Genomic DNA, 19,451 nt, shown 5'->3' with positions numbered 1-19,451 from the left:
TATTGGCTGTCAGTTTTGATGTGTCCTGGGTCACGAATGATGAACCTGTACACAGGACCTGGACTTCATGGCTCCTGCCATGCTGGTGTCACCAGGTTACATAAAGAGATGGGCCTGTGCCCGATTGGTTTTTACAGTGTGAAGATGGCGTGTTCTGTTATAAAAGCAAGAGAGTATATCGAGCATATCACCGGGAATAACGAGCCCTCTTCTGTTTACCTCTTTCTTGTCTGCTTTCTTGCCAGATGCCACTACAGCAACCTTGCCTTCTCGCTTTTAGCTCACGTGATGGCGGAGCGAGTGGCCGTCGTCGACTACAAGCGGTGGATCACTGACAACGTACTTGACCGGCTGGGGATGGAGGACACTGGCTTTGACCTCACCCCAGGCCTGCTGCCTCAAATGGCCGTGGGAGTGTACTCCAATGGAAATCCAGCCCCGCTCTATGACCTGGGCTGGTACAGGCCTTCTGGACAGATGTTTTCCACCACTGCTGACTTAGCCAAGCTCGCCATGATGCTGCTGGGTGCGTACCACCGTAAGCTGCTGGAGCCCGATTCGCTGAAGATCATGCTGACGCCGCTCTTCCAATGCGATAAGGACTACTTTGCAAACCGCACCGGGACCCCGTGGGAAGTGAACGAGCAGCTGGGCTATGAGATGGTTCGCAAAGACGGGGATTTGGACGGCTACTCTGCCACCTTCTCTCTGGTGCCCCGACTGAAACTCGGTCTGGTGGTCCTAATGGCGGGAAGCCGCTTGCAGAAAGAAGACATTGTCACCAGGGTTTACAACCACATCATCCCAGCCATAGAGAAAGCATTCAGGGAGGCCAAAAAAGTCCTCTGTCCTCCACCAAACCCAGATCCTTACATTGGTTTCTTTACCTACAGTAACATCACCTTCTACGAGATCAAAGCTGGACCAGACAAAGTTCTGGTCATGCAGCAGTTTGGGCCTCAGATTGAGGAGCTCATTCCTGAAAAATACAGGACCATTAAGCTCAACTATCTGGTTGATCGGGTTTTCAGAGTGGTGTTTGAAAAAGAGTACCCTTGTGTCTTGCAAGTGGGCGCAGCCTCTGTGTCCCTGGAGGCCCAGGACGGCCAATTATTTAACTTCTACACCTTTGACAAGCGCGGCTTATCCCCTGGCTTTGATGCACCCGGACTGAACACATATAACGTAGTTAGAATAGCTGGTAAACCATCCTTCCCCAGCTGAAGAGCAGCATGGCCAAATGAAGGATATATGGTGCCCATATGCATGTACACGTGCGGCTGCCCTTCATTATACGCCCAATATTACAATAACAGTAATAACAAGGTACTTGTTATTTGGAACGCCGGATCGCTGGTTTGTGCAACTCCACACACTCCTTGTATTGTTAATGTGCAATGGAATCTCCATTGGCAAATTACTCCCGAGAGTGCCGCAACTTCAAATCCAAATGTTTCTATGGCAAATAGACTTTATTTAAAAGGGTTTTTATTAAAATCCAATATACAACAGCACTCAGACACACCTTGGCCGTTACCTGGTGACCATTGTGGGTACATTTCTGGTGTGTTTATGCGTTGAACAGCCTCTTAGAAGGTGTTGTTAGTCTAAAAATGCAGTGTTCGGTTAAGTGGTACCATTTTTCCCATCAGTGAGGATTCCTGACAGCCCCCTCTTTGCTGCATGCAGCATTCATGAGCTGCCACTAACTCAGTCACACTCAATTTATTTATGGTGCTGCAATGCCACATAAAAGCAAATTTGGGTTGAAAACAGTCTTTTATAGATTCTTGGAAGCACAGATGGCCCATGTGGACTCTGGCGGTGTGTCGAGTTTGCTTTTGTGTGTTTCTACAGCTCTGGAAAAAAACGTGGAATTCCAGAAATCGTTTTCGCGGTGACCCATAATTTACATATTGATGTCTGCTTTAATAAATATTAATCACATATGCGTGACTAAAATGAGTGTGAGCTTGTTATTTTATCTTTAAATCGGCTTTGGAGGTTGTGATTTTCCGGCGGACATGAAGGCAACACGGCAGATGATCCTCAACATGCTGGATCCATGAGGCTAGCAAAGCAGGCAACCCCTTACAATCATCAACACAAATGTTTTGGCAGTGTTAATATTTATTTATGCATCATTAAGCACCATCTTAACAACGAATGAATGTTTGATTGCTACAGACATGATGTGCTCCGTTCATAGAAGCCTCCCGGGGATACACAGAGAATCACGTCAGCACTTTTGACAGCCTAGCAACATGAGCATTTTAACAAATAAACGGGTACTTGTCAATTAATTCATAAAATACTGAATCGAGCATTACATGACGTCTTATTGTCGCACACAGAAGAAACAGTGAGGAAAACTATGGAGGCACTGCTGAAACATATCACCCAAACCAATTAAACTCCACAAATGTGACATTTAGGAACATTTAGAACATTCCAAGAATCAACAATGAAACATTTAATAGAAATGAAACCTGCCGAGTCTCTTCTTGGACTTGCTGCTGATGAAGGGACAGCTCATGAATAATGACCAGGACAACAAAGAACAGGTGAAGCGACTACCCTCAAAATATCAAACACGTTCAACGGCCTCGTACTACTGATTGTGGACACAATCGTGTTACTGAGACAAAGAAAAACCCAATCTATTCTCCATTATTTAGGGGAAGACTGAAGCAGAATTCCTGTCCTCCTAAAATGTCCTGTCCTCCTAAAAGGCAGCATTAATTATCCTGGCGGGTTTTGAAACAATGCTATCGCATGCACCAGTTTGGCTCAGTTTCTAAATAAAAAGAAAACAATATCGCCAATACAAGATGGCCACCTGTCCTGGCAACAGGACGTCAATCATTCATGAAGCAGCACGGTCACCACGGCAATGAGGATCAAATGATCCAGGAGCCACAATGGCTTTCTAACAACAGATATGAATGAAAACTGGAGTCAGATGAACAGTTTTTTAAACTGCTTCTTTTAAAATGGCGTCTACCTCTTCAGCTATCCAACGCCAGTGTCAGAACTCAGATGTTTTTTCTTTAATAGCAGTTGGGATGGCAGCAGCTGCATTCTGGGCCACATTGACAGACAGCAAAGGGATTAAACCCTTGGAGGCCTCAACCTGGATCTGAGATCTACAACCCGAGACGGAGCGGTTCAGCGAGATCTTCAGGAATGGCGGTGAGCCCCTAGTGGAGATCCTTGACTCAGTCTGGGAGCACATGATTTCTCGGAAGCTCTCCCTGAACCGTGTGGAGAGCAGGCTGTAGATAATGGGATTGACTGCTGAGCTGAGGTAGAAGAAGAAACCCGACACAACGTGGACATACTGATAAACGCTGTGCATCAAGTCCGTCCAATGGCTGATGGAACTCCACAGGAGCCGTTCTATGTGGAAGGGCGCCCAGCAGACTCCGAAGACTGCAACCACCATGGCTAAATCGGGCCAAAGAAGACCATTCATTAGACAGGTCTTGTTATTTAAAAAAAATCTACTGATGGTCAAATTTACTAAATAACAGATTTTAATTAATACTTGAGAGAGAAAGTTAATGTCCAAAATACATCATTGTGTGTGTGTGTGTGTGTGTGTGTGTGTGTGTGTGTGTGTGTGTGTGTGTGTGTGGTGTTTTGTTGGATAATACTTTTGAACCTGTTTGATGGGCTGAAGTGGAGTTTTGTTCAGACACATTTTGTTAAAATCAACTAGCATTGTGAAGCTAAACCCACCTTGATTGTCAATCATTAAGATTGTGACATCATCTCTGTTGGAGCGAAACATCGATACTGCACATTGTTGTTTACGTGTCACTTTTTTATCTTCATCATTCACGCTTGAGCTGAACTTGAGCTTAGAGATGCAACTTTAGTCAGAGTTGCTGCTGTCGCAAGGGCAGTTTAGGACGCATTTGTTACTGGTCAATTATTTTATGGTATTTATACTAAAGCTTCCAAATTTTTTAGCCCTGGTTAATGAAGTTCTGTTGTTTTTGAACAAAGAGCTTCTGTCAGCATGCTGGGATTTCCTTCAGAGGAATAGAGCTCTGTTGTCTTATCAAACATTTTGATGACATTTGCCTGGGATGAAATACATTTTGGTGGTGCATCATGGGCCTGTCTAGACTGGCTTATTTAGGAAATAATCAATGGGCCCCTTTACCTGAACATAAATCCAAAAATTATCCAATTTCTGGAGATATCATATTATTGACGTCATCATGTAAACAACTTAATTATTTAACAGCCATTATCTGAGTATGAGAATTGTCCTGGGTTCCTCAGAATTCAGCCACCCAAACTCCTCTAAAGCCTATAAACCCCCTCTTTAGCCTCACATTCGTTAAAAATGAATCATTTTTAAATATGTTTTTGTAATATGTTTAACAATATGTTTCTTCATGATCTCATTAAGAAAAAAATGTAGACACAATGTCAATATTGTCAAATTCTGGAATAGTCTCTTGCCTCCAAAAGGTCACATTTATAGTTAAAAACATTTTCTTGATCTTCTTTTCTTTAATCTCTTCATCATTGAGAATCTTAGATGTTCAGCATGTCTTGAGGTGTACTTAGAAATAAATGAGTAATAAAGCTTAATGATTTCTGACTTGGATGTCAATAAATTACATGTAAAACTGGAATTAGACGCCATCTAAATTGAAATTGTTCTAGGCCCAGTGGCTTTGTTGAGGTTCAATATTCCTCTCTGCGGCTGTGTAACGTGCACAGAATTTTAGATTAGCACCATCAAGCCTGTGGTGGAGAGACTTCTAAAGCAATTTCACAAGAGAAAATATTAAAAATACAAACAACAAATGAATCTAAATACTGTTTTCATGGTGATCATTGGTAAACTCCTTTCTAAAAGCCATTGATTGGGACTAAACCAACTGATATTATGTTGGTCTTTCCTAGAATAGTGTTTATTTAAGGCTATGCTAAGACACTAGCCAATTTTAATGTTTGAAAATGACCTTTTATTCAGCCAAACTGTCCACATTTTCAGTGGCAAGCAATTAAATCATTTAAGTGTGACACGCATCACAGCCCTGTCTCCGGGGTTGCCTTGGTAATGATGTAGGGACACCCATATAGGTTGTTTCTCATGATATAGCTTTGCTAACAGGTGGTAGAATTTGGCGTTGACATTAAACTGAAGTTCCTGGAGAGAGAGAAATGAGAATAGAAAACTCACAAAGCATCTTATTGACTTGGGTCTTCCGTCCATTACCAGTAATCTTCCCATGGATATTGTTGCCATCGTTCCCTTCTAAGTTCCTTCCAGACTGCCGTCCTTCTCTTCCTAAATGCAGACCCATCACCAGGTACAGCATACTGATCACCATCATGGGCACAAAAAAGAAGCACACAGTGGTGATCTGCATAATCATGTTATAGATCCATATGGGCTTCAGCACCATGCAGATGGCCGACTCCTCCATTTTTTGTGGAAGGTAGAAGATGCCATGCAGGGACGTGTTGGGGATAGCACAGATCATCGACACCACCCAGACGATGGCAATTACCCGTTTGACGTGTTGGTTGGTTGACAGGTACCTTGTTTTAAGAGGGTGCAGGACAGCAATGTACCTTTCAACACTTAGAGCGGTGACGTTGAGGATGGAGGCAAAGCACACTGTTTCAAAGAGGAAGGTCTTGAAGTAACAGCCGCCCTCCCCAAAAGGGAACGGATAATTTTGCCACAGTTCGTAGATTTCCAGGGGCATCCCAAACAAAAGCACAAGGATGTCTGATGAAGCTAGGCTGAGAAGGTACAGGTTGGTGGGGTTTCTCATTTTTTTGCGCCTGGCTATCACTGTGCACGTGAGAAAATTTCCAGACAAGCCGACGAGGAAGATCAAAAGGTAAATACTGGCAACTGGGAAGAAAAAAGGAGATCGTTTGGGACCAAGAATTTCAATAAGGTTGACTTCTGTGAGTTGGCTGTTGGCGAGTATTGTGTGTGCACTAGTATTTTTTGAGAAACTGCAGTTATGGAACTGACTGGATGCATTTGAAAGAGAATCCTGCAAAGAGACCTCCGTTTCCATTTGGGCTGTCATGGCACAGATATAGGAATCAATATGCTCTTCCCTGGTTCCTGCTGCTCGTCCACACTGGAGCCCCCCTGTCAGAAGAATAAAAGACTGATTTTAACAGCTTTCTGATGTCTCCAACACTGAAGATTGCAGAAATCCCATCTAAATCTGAAGCAAATGTTATAAACTTGGAAGAAAAAAACCACAATGCAGACTGACTACACTGCTTCAAACAAAAGATGGGAATACAGGTAAGATTTGTCCTTTAGCACCAGTTGAATAAGGTGAAAGCTCAGAAATATTAATGCATAACAATACAAGAGCACCAAAGACTGGAATGCCAGGATTTGAACATTAAGAGGAAATTGTCCCTTATGACACAGCAGAATACCTAAATATGATGAAAACAGTTAAACCATTATTATTATTATTATTATTATTATTATTATTATTATTATTATTATTATTATTGCAACACAAATGGGTGGGTCCAATTATCGGAACATTTCAGAAATGTGTGCGATTGTTTTGTTGCATGAGCTACGATCAACCCCCGGAGACTGAAATTAACCACATTATGCGGACGTCAGCCCCATCTAGCAGATTCAGGGTTAGATTTATAAATGAAATGAAATAATCACACACAGCCTTTAACTGGGGATGCACCAGACATGTTGAAATTCTGCAGCAAATGCTGCTGTAAATGCCCAAAAGCCGGACATAAACATTAAAATTCAAAGTGGATGGAAACAATTGGACTCGCGTCAGCTGTACGGACAATTTTATAACAATTGTGTTTATTTATATGTAAATTCGTGTCTACTTTTTTCCATCATTTTAGGAGTGCGTCAAAGGCGAATAATATTGTAAGGTAAATGATCGAATAACAGCGGTGTCGTTGAGATAATAAAGTAACTCACCTTCACTCGCAGCTCGCGTTGTACCTTTGTAAATGATGAAATACGCGGCGGAAATCGGACTATTAACAAGGAATGTAAAGTTTCGGTTGGAAAAGCCAGAACTGGGGGAGAGACTGGTGGTCTCTGGTGGAATGAAGGCGGAGGGGTTACGCCCCCTCGCACGCACGCGCTTGCCGGGTTTAGGTTTCGGTGATGAGATAAAGCATCAATGAATGTAGGTGATTGGAGTTAATCGGACATCTGTAAATTAGGATTAATTGGGATTAATCTACACCTGATTAAACACAGCGCTAGACACAAATGTGAATAAACTCGAATACTCGTTGACACTAGTTGAGTTTACCTCTAGGGTCGGTCCCTAGAGGAGTTTTGATGCCCTTCCAGCCTTCACTGACATTAGGAAGTGGTATCATTTCTGACAATATTTAGTAAGAATATTGTGAATTTTTAACTATTAACTATAGCTCGACATTTTGTAAATATTGTTTGAATGTAACTTTGATTTAGCACAATTTTGATTCCGAGTATGAATCTTGGCCAAAACAATTAAAGTTGGTTTTAAGACCACTGCAGAATGCCTGTGGATTTGTTGCTAAAATACACACATATGAGTGTCTCACACCAACATTCTGTCACATTTAGCATCAAACAAAGTTAAGAAAGAGTACCATTAAATGTAAATATTAAATGTTACAGTATTCAATTTTGGATTTTGATGTTAAATCTAGATGCTAAATTTTAAATCTAAATGGTGAACCCAAATGTTGAATCAAACTGGTAATCTAAATGTTATATCCAATTATTAAATTTAAATGTTATATCCAATATATTAAATCTAAATGCTAAACCTAAATATTATATCAAATTGTTAAATCAAAATCGAAATGCTAAATTGAAATGCTAAATCGAATTGTTAATTCCAAAAAAATGCTTTTGTTTTCATCAGTTGCAGCTGTCCAAGAATCTCACCTCAAGCAGCATAATACGAGTGGCCCCAGCCATCCCTCCTAATAATGACAACTAATGACTTGATCGATTATTGGAGCTGGACTTGACAAGGCTGCTGGCACTAGACTTGCGCTCCAATGGAATTTTGTTAAAGGAATTAAATTGTATTCATTCTAATTTCAGGGACTCAGAGGAGTCGTGTATTTTTCACTTCAATGAGACATCGGTGCACAGAGCCAGCGATTGTCACAAAGTTATCTATAGTCCCCAAAGCAGGAGGGGAGAACAGCCCCACATGGGATTTGAGTCTGATAAATGCATAATTTCACAGCTCAGTGCTTGTTTACATGTAAGATTGCCAGCGTCTCCAAATAGAGAGACTAACGGAACCATTGAATACCACCTATGCAAACTTAGTTAACTGGTATGACTTAACCTTTGAGACAAGCATGTGTCACTGGCAGCATCAGGTGTACCGCAAATGTCTAAAAAAGGTGGTTGAGGAAGATCCATCATTGACCCTAGAAAGAGAAGGGAAGGATCCCCTTTCTGTACCTCCACCTGTCCGTCCATTCCAGGCAGAAGTAGGGTGGTGTGGTTGGGTGGGGTAGCTAGTCCTCCTTCGCTGGCTCCCCACAAAAATCGTTTAAGGAACAACCTTCCAGAAAGCTTGTAGTACATCAGGGGAATCCTTTCCCTCTCAGAGGCTTGTCCGGCTGTGGGCACCATGGCTGTATGACTGGGGCAGACAGGGCACCTCGCTACTGTGGGCAGTAGTCTGAGCCTCCATCCTTGTGGGGGCTTTTCATGTTGTCTATCATATATATAGTGAGTCAGTGATGCTTAGGAAGGGTCCATTCCAATTTCTACTCAAACAATGTCTTTTATTTCTGTAGCTGTCTTATCAGTTTCTACCAGTAGTATCATAGTCACATTGTACTTGTTTCCATCTGTGTCCCAGAAAACACGCCATAAGATGGTGGACACAACATCCGACACCATGAAGCCCATGAAGAATCCATGAAGAATTGTTGAGGCACAAAGCATGTTAGACCCAAACTGAGGTCGACAGAGTGCAAATAAGATTGTTGTAGCTCGTCGAATGAGAGCTTATTTCATTCCCTTTAGCAAATGTAAAGTGTAAGCCTCCTTTTTTGTTGACTGTCACAATGTTGCTCTTCTCTTTAGCAAATGATTTGATGGACGATTGTATAAGCATCCAATCGACTCATTTAAGATGTTAATATTCAGAGTGAAATGTGTTAAATACGTTCCAAATTCATTTTAATGAATTCCGAATGACTGAGAACAGCAGACTGAGCTGCATCTTGGTGTAATATGTCTTCCCTTTTCGCACTCAGCCGACAGCCAGACCCACTTATATAAATCCCACCTCTATTGCTCCTCTTACAATTTTATCCTTTTGTGGTGATACAAAGGAACTTATCTGTAAAGAGGCATCTCTTCTACTTTTCTCTTCACCAATTCTCTCAGACTGATCCTTAGATACTCAATACATATTGTATCGCCGGTTTCCTACTTATACTGTATTATCTTCCATTGTTGTGTAGGTGAGCTTCTACTAGTGTATAATAGATTTTTTAAATTCTAGAATGTAAAAAAAAGAAGAATTATCTCAATTAGCTTGATACTGAACTTGTCAGGGTCCTGGGTGTTTTGGTGTTCTTTGGTGCAGCTTCCCTGTTGCTGCTCTGTTCTGTCTCTAGGTGGCGTGGTGGAGCCTCTTTCCCACAGCTGGCACTGGTACCAGTCCCACCTGCTGTCAAATACTAGTCGACTGGCTGTTTAGGCCTCCTGTTCACCAGCGTCTGTGCGTTCCACCAGTTTTGTGGTGAACGAGGACTCAGCGACTCTATTTCTTTGAGGTTCGCGGTTGGTGTTCTTGGCTCAAGGTCACCATGCCTCCCTCCTTTGGTGACAAAACATGCAGGATTGTTTCCCCCGCAGAGTTCGGGGCTTCCTTTGTTTAAAATAAACCTTTTTTGAAACCGATTTGGCTGTTTCCTGGCTCTGTTCAAACTAAACCCTAACAAAACTCCCACCTTCTATACCTTATTATGATTTATGTGCACTTCCACTTATCTTTATAATGCAATCACCATTGGCCTTTGACTAGTCCTTGTCCTGTAATAATAACAATAACAATACTAATACTACTACTACTACTACTACTACTACTACTAATAATAATAATAATAATAACAATAGCAATAATAATAATAATAATAATAATAATAACCAGGTATAGCTGAAAATAACTTCTATGGTTGAGATGGAGACCATACATGTATACGTGTATATACATACAGATGATGGTACATGGTTTCCTGTACTATTGTTTATGGCATCAGAGCTTCCTGCCGTTATCTTTTCTGGAATGTTGTTCAGAGTTTATGCTCTTTACGTTTTGTGGGACTTCGTGCACGTACGACTTACACTGATTTAATCTGCTCATGGAAATTAGAAGAGAAAATAAAGCAACACTGCAGCACATCAGTATTTTTCAAGCATTTCAAGCATCTTACAATTAAAGCAACAGATTTTTTCATAAATGTATTAACGATGTCATAAGCTCTACATTGTTCATGACTTCTCCAACGTTAGGTCACGGTTTGTTATTTATGAATCGGATTTTATATATCCTAATGTTGTGGTTCCTTCTATGCCTGAGAAGATATTTTATCATTCCACCAAGCAAACAATGAACCGGCCTCACAGCAATATATGTATTTAATGATTTATGAGCCTGATTGCTGATTATATAATCGCCAACTTCTTCTTTTGTGGACTCAATCCTGAGAATATTGTTGTTGTCACAGAACCCCTGGAAGTCCGTGGAGGCATTTTGGGAGGCAGACAAAACCAGAATCATCTGTTTTTGACCACCATGGACAAAAACTGCTCGAACATTTTCCTTCTTCAACATTTCTGATATTCTTGATGTTATCACGCAAAGGCAGCCTAAACATTATTTCCCATTATCTGCTCTGTATCTGATCCTGATGCATGTTCAGGGCCGTCCAGCTGAGCCACTCAGATGAGGATGGCTAGATCATTTACCTCAGCGTATGGCTAGTTTTAGTGTTTTGTAGTAGGTGATTCCAGGCACCACTGTAGCGCTGCCAAAAGGGATAAGATAGGATCAGATATGTCAAAAGAAACTGATTATCCATCTGATTCTGCAAATCAAGAGTGTCTTTACTTTTGCCTTTCAGCCAGAAAATGGAACTATAATGAGTAATTCTGGGTGCTGAAATGTTAAAGTCTGTTAATATTACTGAATAACCTGACACTTGTTACTTAAACAAGAACCACTTTAGCATTTATAGCTTTTAAGGGTTTAAATAAACAGTGGAACCTGTAGTACACCAAGTATCTTTTGATGCTCTTATTGCGGGATGATTTTTACCACTGGGCTTTACCAAACAAATACCTAATCACGCTACACGCCGCATATTCAAGATACACAGAGTAAGAAACAGTCTAAAGTTCATTAGACTCGACGCATCTCATATAAAAACAACGCCTTTGCACCGGAAACTGAGTGGTGACGCTATAATGGGGACAGTGTGGAGGTGGTGCTGAGTCCAGGAGTCTTTTATGGGCCCACTTTTATGGCCCAACCAAGGAACGGCTGGCACGTGACTGCTGCCTTCTTCTAACACCTCCAGCAGCTGCCATTAAAGATGAAGAGATTAAGATGATACAATAAAGTAAACGGGATTCTTTGATTTCTCCAAATATAGCTCAAAGGAAACGTTAATGTCTTTTATATAAAAGGCCTTTGGGTCGTGGACGGTGGCTGAAAGGCGAAAGGAGCGAGTGGATGAGAACAACAGCTTGTCCCATGAACTGAGCTGGTTGTGCGTTGAATAGCTTGACTTTATTTCATTTAAAATCATGAAACGCAAATATTTATTTTATGGCCTGTTTTGCTTGCCAAGGGCTCGAGCCTCTATGCTGAAGAGGTGAGTTCATTGTCAGTGGGGCTGGAGGGTGATTACACTTCCCAAACAGTCTATTCACACTCAGGCTGATGATTTACCTCTGGACTTTAATGAGCCTCCATTAGTCTGACCTGACTGACTTACTGCCCTTTTGAGTGACATTACTAAACGCCTCATAGTTACATTTCCTGTAAACAAACCTTTCAAATCCATCATTTCCAACACCAACGTAAGAAAGGATACTAAACTAGTCCTTTTCATATGTGAGGAACTGTCGGTCCGTCTTAATTCATTAAGGAGTTCCAGGAGTTCTGAGGGAACTGGGGCAACACTGGCCGGGCCTGAGGGCATCACCTGGACCTGGTGGTGGACCTGGGCTGAGGGTTCTCTATTGAGACCTGTGCTCACAGTCCAGCCTTGTGCTGCCTGATTGTGACACGTTCAAGGCTTTCCCATCTCCCATCATTGGTAAACCGTCCAGGAGAGTGTGGTGAATACAGTCCCTTTCACGATGACGACAACACTATTACTGTGCCGCTAACACTCCCAGCTGGGCTCCCAGGGGCTTGGCGCCAATCCCATTAACTTAAAAAGGTGTCTTTTCTCGCCGCAGCTAAGGCTGCTGACTGTGGATGGAAGCCTGTTTTCAGGAAAACCTCATCACTGGCGTGATTCAAACGACCACGCCCCCTGACTCAGGGGTAATCCACAAAAATGTATGCAACGGATTTGGTTTTATATTTTATGAAGACAGATATACAGCGTGCCTGCTATATGTATGTCTTTATGGACTTGTCATGGTGACCTTCTCCTCGTCCAGGAAATTGATTAAAATTGTATAATTCCTGGCCCTTAATGACTAAAAAGTGACCTCCCGAATTCTTCAGTTGACAGACATTTTCTATGGGCGCGCCATTTCTGTGAATAATTAAAGATGGACTGTGGAATATTGATGCAGTACCGGTCAATCTCTGCGTGAAGGATTGCTTTAATGAGCTCGTTATAAAGCTCACACCGTGGCACAGCCCGGGCATGTGCACGTTTCACTCCTAAACGAAACTAACTGGTTCCTCTGGTTATGTCAGCGCTTCAGGTTGCGAGCAGCTGATGAAGCGCTGGCATGGCATTGATGTCACGGTCCAAGCCTGTTCAAACACTTTCACACAATAAAAGCCACCATGAGTTCCTCAAAACGGAGAGAGAACCTCATTAAGAGCCATAAACCATAATCAGAGAGGTGCTGGATTCCCTTTTACAGCCACGGAAAACCATTAACTATTCATTAACCCATGAGAAAAACTTTGTTCCCATCTTGAGCAGCGCTGGTCACGTGACCAGAGGTGTCACGCAGACTTGGATAAAGGGAGGATGTGGACGGAGGTGAAGGGCACAGCGAGCAGAGCGCGCCGACAGACACAGACAGGTTCCCCACCCGCTGAAACAAGTGTTGACATGAAGGCCACGTTTGTCACCACCGCCCTCTTGGTCCTGGCTCTCAGCTGGACTGGATCTGGAGCCGTGGAGGTGGAAGTGAGTGAAAAACTGGAACAGGAGATGTTTATTGTTCTGGATTGTAAATTGCTGCTAATCTCTGCACAGTCAGCACCTTTATGATTTCAGCCTTGTACGAACTGCTTCCTTTCTCTAGGAAAATGGACTCACCTTCTCGTTTGAAGCCGTCAAGAGGCTCCAAGAGCTGGTGCAGGGCAGCGGTCTGACGGGACCGACCAGCCCTCGGCTCAGGGCGAGCGCCGGGTCGCCCTGCGCCGACCCGCTGCTGCCGCAGGAGTTCCTCCCCGTCTGCAGGCAGAGAGGAGCGTCGGCATCTCTCACCAGACTCGGTGAGCCAGTCTTTTATATTCAGCTCATACGTGACAGACATGAGTTGCTGTTGCTGTCTGCACATCTGATCCGCGGGCTTGTTTTTGTTTTTTCCAGCGATGGTGCCTTTGGATCTCTGCGAGATCTGCGCCTTTGCCGCCTGCACTGGCTGTTAGGGCAACCCGGCTCAACCACGCATGGCTTAAGACGAAGGACTGGGCCCTCAGAATAGACGCTTCAGTGGCTCCATTCCAAACATTTCACCTGCCAAATGGAGGCATTTATCTCATTTGTTTGCAAACTGTTACTTTGTGGCATATTGAACCTTTCATTTTTGAACTTCAGATGGTTTGTTACATTTCTCTTCCATTTTGTCCCCCTATTTAAACCATTTTCCTTTATACTATTTGGAATAAAAAGCTGTAGTTGAACATTCATGTTGCTGTTGTGTGCTAATTCAATACTTGGGCCAACAAAATTCCCTTTGTTAATGCTAACATTGAATACTTTTTAGTTAGCGACAGTAAACGTGACAATTGGCATATTTTAATCCCTTTGTTTCTCAACCACTCAATTACAACTCAATTACTTTAATTACATAATAAATCAAATTCCATTCCTGCTACGGTTGTTTCATCCCTTCATCTTTCACTGCTATTGGCCCGTTATTAAACACAAGTAGAGCTTTTCTGGCTACATCGTCCACCCCGCAGGCCAGTGTGCTGCTAGAGGTTACTGTTGCTTTCTTGCCTTGCTAAGTTCGTGGGTATATATTATCATCTTTATACATATAGATCTATATCTATATATGTACTCACCTGCCACCGGTCCGTCACTGCAGGGTGCCACAACTCAGGCGTGTCTGTCAGGTGTGCTGCTGGTTGTATCATCAGTGGCCTCCCCTTATTCCAGCTTCTGAGCTCCGGAAGGAATTCTGACCTGTTCTTGTCGTTTTAAAGAAGAACAAGGGTGTATTTAAGTGAGGAAACACTTATTTTAGACATTTCCAACTGGTTTCAGCACTCTGAGTGTGCAGGGGGGGCAGGTTTCATTCCCATCATTCATCTTCTAGTCATTGTTCCCCTGCAAGGTTGCCGGGGGTTGATGGAGCCAATCCCAGTTGATTCGGGCAGCAAACTGCACACAGAAACATCCCTTCAGGGGATTTTAACCCTGAAAGCTGCCCTGAGTGAGCCGAGGTTCCGTCTTTTGAGACAAAACATCGCCATGAGACAAAAAGGAAGATAATGGAAATACATTAGTAGCACATTAGAACACAAGAACGTAAAAATAACAGTTGAGCCCAGCTCCAGCTCACCAAATCCTCATAAAACCATCAATCAGGCTGAGGCCACAGATGCAGCGGTGCCGAAGGGTGGGCCACCTATAGGTGTGGGCCCCTACACTGAGGGCCCGTCACCTCAGTCAGCAGAATTCCGATATTTGATGAGAAATATTTCCCAGCCAAACCCTGAAACTGAGCCTAGCTGATGGTTATCGAGATGCTAAAGCCTTTTCAATAATTGTTTTACGCTTTACAGTGATACACATGTGCTCTTGATGTTTTCATCATTTCATTATCCTGCTGATAACATCACAAAAGACGGAGATTTAGAGCCCTGGGTTCATTTATTTAGTTAATACATGACGATGTGTTTCTCCCCAAAAACGCACATGCGTGTTTCTACCCAAACGCGCACGTGCGTGATTCTTCCCAAACACGGAATTCTCATCTCTGACCAGACAAACGCTCCCGTGATGAAGACATCGATTCCCACCATAAAAGGAGGAAGCTGCTGAACAATGACAGGCAATCATGAGATTTCCCAGACGTTGTCTGATAAAAAAGCTGGAGGAGGAGGGTGAGTGAGTGAGTGAGTGAGTGAGTGAGTGAGTGAGTGAGTGAGTGAGTGAGTGAGTGAGTGAGTGAGTGAGTGAGGGAGGGAGGGAGGGAGGGAGGGAGGGAAGGAGGGAGGGATATATTTATTTATATAGTGTCTGTTACAATCAAAATTGTTTCTAGTCACTTTCCAGAATCCCAGGGCCTGACCCCAGACAAGCAACAGTGGCAGGAAAAACTCCCCTTTAACAGGAAGAAACCTTGAGCAGGACCAGGCTCATGTAGGGGGACCCTCCTGCTGATGGCTGGCTGGGTAGAGAGAGAGGAGAAGGGGACCCCTTCTGGACCCCTGCAGCCTTGGCCTATGGCAGCATAACTAAGATGTTAACCTAATGATAACCTAAGTATGATAATTTGTCTGTCTATGATAGTAACTGGAACTACAGAATTAGTGACAATAAGCTTTTTCAAAGAGGTAGGTTTTAAGCCTAATCTTAAAAGTAGAGATGGAGTCAGCCTCCCGTACCTGGACAGGGAGCTGGTTCCATAGCAGGGGGGCCTGGTAGCTAAATGCTCGGCCCCCCATTCTACCCCTAGAGACTCTGGGGACCACAAGTAGACCAGCATTCTGAGAGCGGAGCGGTCTATTGGGCTGATAAGGTATCACTAGCTCCTCCAGGTAGGATGGAGCTAGGCCTCTGAGGACCTTGTAGGTCAAAAGAAGGATTTTAAAAATTATTCTAAATTTAACGGGCAGCCAATGAAGAGACGCCATTACAGGAGTTATGTGATCTCTGTGGTCAATACCTGTCAGAACTCTGGCTGCAGCATTTTGGATCAGCTGGAGGCTTCTTAAAGAGTTGTTTGGACACCCTGATAATAAAGAATTACAATAGTCCAGCCTGGAAGTAACAAATGCAGGGACTAACTTTTCAGCATCATGCCGTGTCAGTACTTTCCTGATCTTTGTGATGTTCCTCAGGTGAAAAAAGGCACTTCTAGAGACTGTTTTAATGTGTGAGTTGACCCGCTGACCCCTTGTATAAATAGTGTATTTTTGTATGTGTTTCTGTGCTCTGTGCCCGTCCTCTCCTCTCCTCTCCTCTCCTCTCCTCTCCTCTCCTCTCCTCTCCTCTCCTCTCCTCTCCTCTCCTCTCCTCTCTCTTTACCCAGCTGGCCATCAGCAGGAGGGTCCCCCTACATGAGCCTGGTCCTGCTCAAGGTTTCTTCCTGTTAAAGGGGAGTTTTTCCTTGCCACTGTTGCTTGTCTGGGGTCAGGCCCTGGGATTCTGGAAAGCGCCTTGAAACAATTTTGATTGTAAAAGACGCTATATAAATAAAGATTGATTTGATTTGATTTGATTTAGTGTGATCATGTGATCTATTCTATCCCAGAGACGTTCAGGACCAAACACCATGACCTCAGTTTTTCCTGAGTTAAGGAGGAGGAAATTTGAAGCTGTTTCCGAAACCACACACTCGTTCCCTATTCACTACTCACTACATGGGGGACATGGATTGAGTGAACTACGTAGTGCACTCAATTCAAAGTTAGCTTTCGGACACTACGGACCCTACGGCGCACGTAAAATGACGTAATGTTGTCGCATAATAATAACGAAACGGTCGCCGGGAAAGGTGGCCAGGTCCATTTAATTATTTTAACCCATCCGAAACATACCCAAACACATTCAGCGGTCGTTTCTTTGAAAATGCAATAATTTACCCTATTATTATCTTTATATAATAATAATAATAGATTAAAATATTAATGTCATTAATAATAACATAACACTTCCTTATTATCTAAAATAATTAGTGTCCAGTGACATTTTCGCGCCATGACATGATGGTACATTCTCAAGTATATATATAAGTAATAAAGGAATTTTACATCACAAAATGGCTCCAGAACTAGTTTTCAATATCTTTAATATTCTTTTGCTGCGATCCCGCCGTCTGGTGAGGAACAGACGACTCCGAAGGACAATTTTTGCTCTAAGATCTAAATGTCAAACTGTAAGTGAGGGAGGGGGGGGTAAACATTTGATGGTAGATTGATTTCCACATTTATGTTGTGTTATTTTAAGATGATCATATTGCACCCCTAGTGAAAACAATTGTAAACTACACATTGGGTTCTTATTTATCAGAAATTTTATCTAATTTATCAAACAGCACAGCGAAAATTGCCTTTAAAAAAAACAACTTTGTTTTACCTACAGAACGAGCACCCCTCACATTATTGTGTGGGGAACAGGCATGTTCCATTGCTGGCGATGTACATTGATGGCCAAACTGACCTCCGCCCAGGCTTTCGTCTCTCTCGGTCAACGGTGGCCAAACTGACCGTTTGACCATAGCTGGGGTCTGGAAGTGGAGGTTTTAGTCTACCTTTTCTGGCTGGCAAGCACAACCTCCTACCGCCTGGTGTCAAGGGGATTTTCAATTCCACAGTCCACAGTCTATGACATTGTTCACAGGATGTCAGACAAAATTCTGTCCCTGAAAAATCGGACCATCAAATTTCCGAGTCTGGTAGACATTCCAAATATTGCTGCTGGATTTCAGCGCCTGTCCAGATCACCGGCTCTTCAAAATGTGGTGGGCAGCATTGATGGGTGCCACATTAGAATCAAGTCCCCAGGTGCACATGCTCACTGTTATTTCAACAGGAAGCTTTTCTACTCCATCCAGCTGCAAGCAGTGTGTGACCACCAGGGCCTTTTTATAGACATTTTTCCTGGCTACCCAGGCTCAGTCCATGACGCGCGAGTCCTGGGAAACAGCCCTCTGTATGTTCAGGGACTGTACCCACCTGAGGGATATTGTATAGTTGGGGATGGTGGCTATCCCTGTATGTCCAGGCCTATAGCCCTGGTTACACCGTACAGGGAGCCAGTGAAGAATATGATGGTGGCCAGGTTCAACAGACATCATGCAAAAGCTCGTTCTGTGATGTGGGAGAGCAAATTCGGAACCGACTCGCTGCTGCTCTGTCAGCACCAACCCACCTCCCACCAGCTCTCCAAGACCACGATTGTGCGTGTGTGTTTATGTAAATAGTTTTCTTTTCAAAATCAAAAACTGTATCAATTAAATTTAAACTTTGAATAAAGCATTTGTTATAAACCATATGATGCCAAGAAAGCAATCTTTGATGGAAGTCAATCAAATCAAATCAATCTTTATTTATATAGCGTCTTATACAATCAAAATTGTTTTAAGGCGCTTTCCAGTATCCCAGGGCCTGATCCCAGACAAGCCTTGAGCAGGACCAGGCTCATGTCGGGACCCTCCTGCTGATGGGTGGGCTGGGTAAAGAGAGAGGAGAGGAGATAAAGAGAGAGGAGAGGAGAGGAGAGGAGAGGAGAGGAGAGGAGAGGAGAGGAGAGGAGAGGAGAGGAGAGGAGAGGAGAGGAGAGGAGATAAAGAGAGAGGAGAGGAGAGGAGAGGAGAGGAGAGGAGAGGAGAGGAGAGGAGAGGAGAGGAGAGGAGAGGAGAGGAGAGGAGAGGAGAGGAGAGGCACAGAGTACAGAAACACACACAAAAATACACTATACAACAGGTCAGCAGGGCTGGAGGTCATCATGCAGCTCCGAAGGCGGCGATACCTGTAAATGAATACGGGGGTGGGGGGGGAGCAGAAAAACCACACAGGAATCAACATAACTAGTCTGCTTGATGAGGAGAGGAGAGGAGAGGAGAGGAGAGGAGAGGAGAGGAGAGGAGAGGAGAGGAGAGGAGAGGAGAGGAGAGGAGAGGAGAGGAGAGGAGAGGAAACCATGACCCAGTGGGGTGACAGAGGCCTGTCAGGTGATCATGTTTCCGGACCCCGGCAGCCTCGGCCTATAGCAGTATAGCTAAGATGTGACCTAATGATTAGACGACCCCCTAAGTATGA

The 19,451-nt window shown here is 43.3% G+C and overlaps 3 protein-coding genes across 8 annotated transcripts in view; 2 read left to right on the top strand and 1 right to left on the bottom strand.

Annotated features, from left to right (window-relative positions):
• lactbl1b (lactamase, beta-like 1b) overlaps nt 1-1,962 on the top strand; it is a 34,091-nt gene extending 32,129 nt beyond the window's left edge. For all 6 annotated transcript variants that reach the window (XM_029826601.1, XM_029826600.1, XM_029826603.1 and 3 more), the window contains one exon: nt 246-1,962. In XM_029826601.1, coding sequence (XP_029682461.1) covers nt 246-1,224 — 979 coding nt within the window. In that variant the 3' untranslated portion in view covers nt 1,225-1,962. The remainder of the gene's footprint in view (nt 1-245) is intronic.
• A 160-nt stretch (nt 1,963-2,122) lies between these two features.
• Nucleotides 2,123-7,112, bottom strand: nmur3 (neuromedin U receptor 3). Its single transcript, XM_003973034.2, has 3 exons — nt 6,971-7,112; nt 5,207-6,139; nt 2,123-3,447 (listed from the first exon to the last, which is right to left on the bottom strand). Exons 2-3 carry the CDS (start codon nt 6,072-6,074, stop codon nt 3,029-3,031), a joined length of 1,287 nt encoding a protein of 428 aa, XP_003973083.2. The 5' UTR covers nt 6,075-6,139; nt 6,971-7,112; the 3' UTR covers nt 2,123-3,028.
• Nucleotides 7,113-13,239: 6,127 nt separating this feature from the next.
• Nucleotides 13,240-14,143, top strand: LOC101064934 (guanylin-like). Its single transcript, XM_003973033.3, has 3 exons — nt 13,240-13,416; nt 13,535-13,727; nt 13,825-14,143. Exons 1-3 carry the CDS (start codon nt 13,255-13,257, stop codon nt 13,881-13,883), a joined length of 414 nt encoding a protein of 137 aa, XP_003973082.2. The 5' UTR covers nt 13,240-13,254; the 3' UTR covers nt 13,884-14,143.
• Nucleotides 14,144-19,451: the final 5,308 nt, after the last annotated feature.

Source organism: Takifugu rubripes, chromosome 19, assembly GCF_901000725.2.
Source record: "Takifugu rubripes chromosome 19, fTakRub1.2, whole genome shotgun sequence".
NCBI lineage: Eukaryota > Metazoa > Chordata > Actinopteri > Tetraodontiformes > Tetraodontidae > Takifugu > Takifugu rubripes.
The sequence above is the reverse complement of the archived record's forward strand: the minus strand, read 5'-3'. Positions and strand labels throughout refer to the sequence as shown.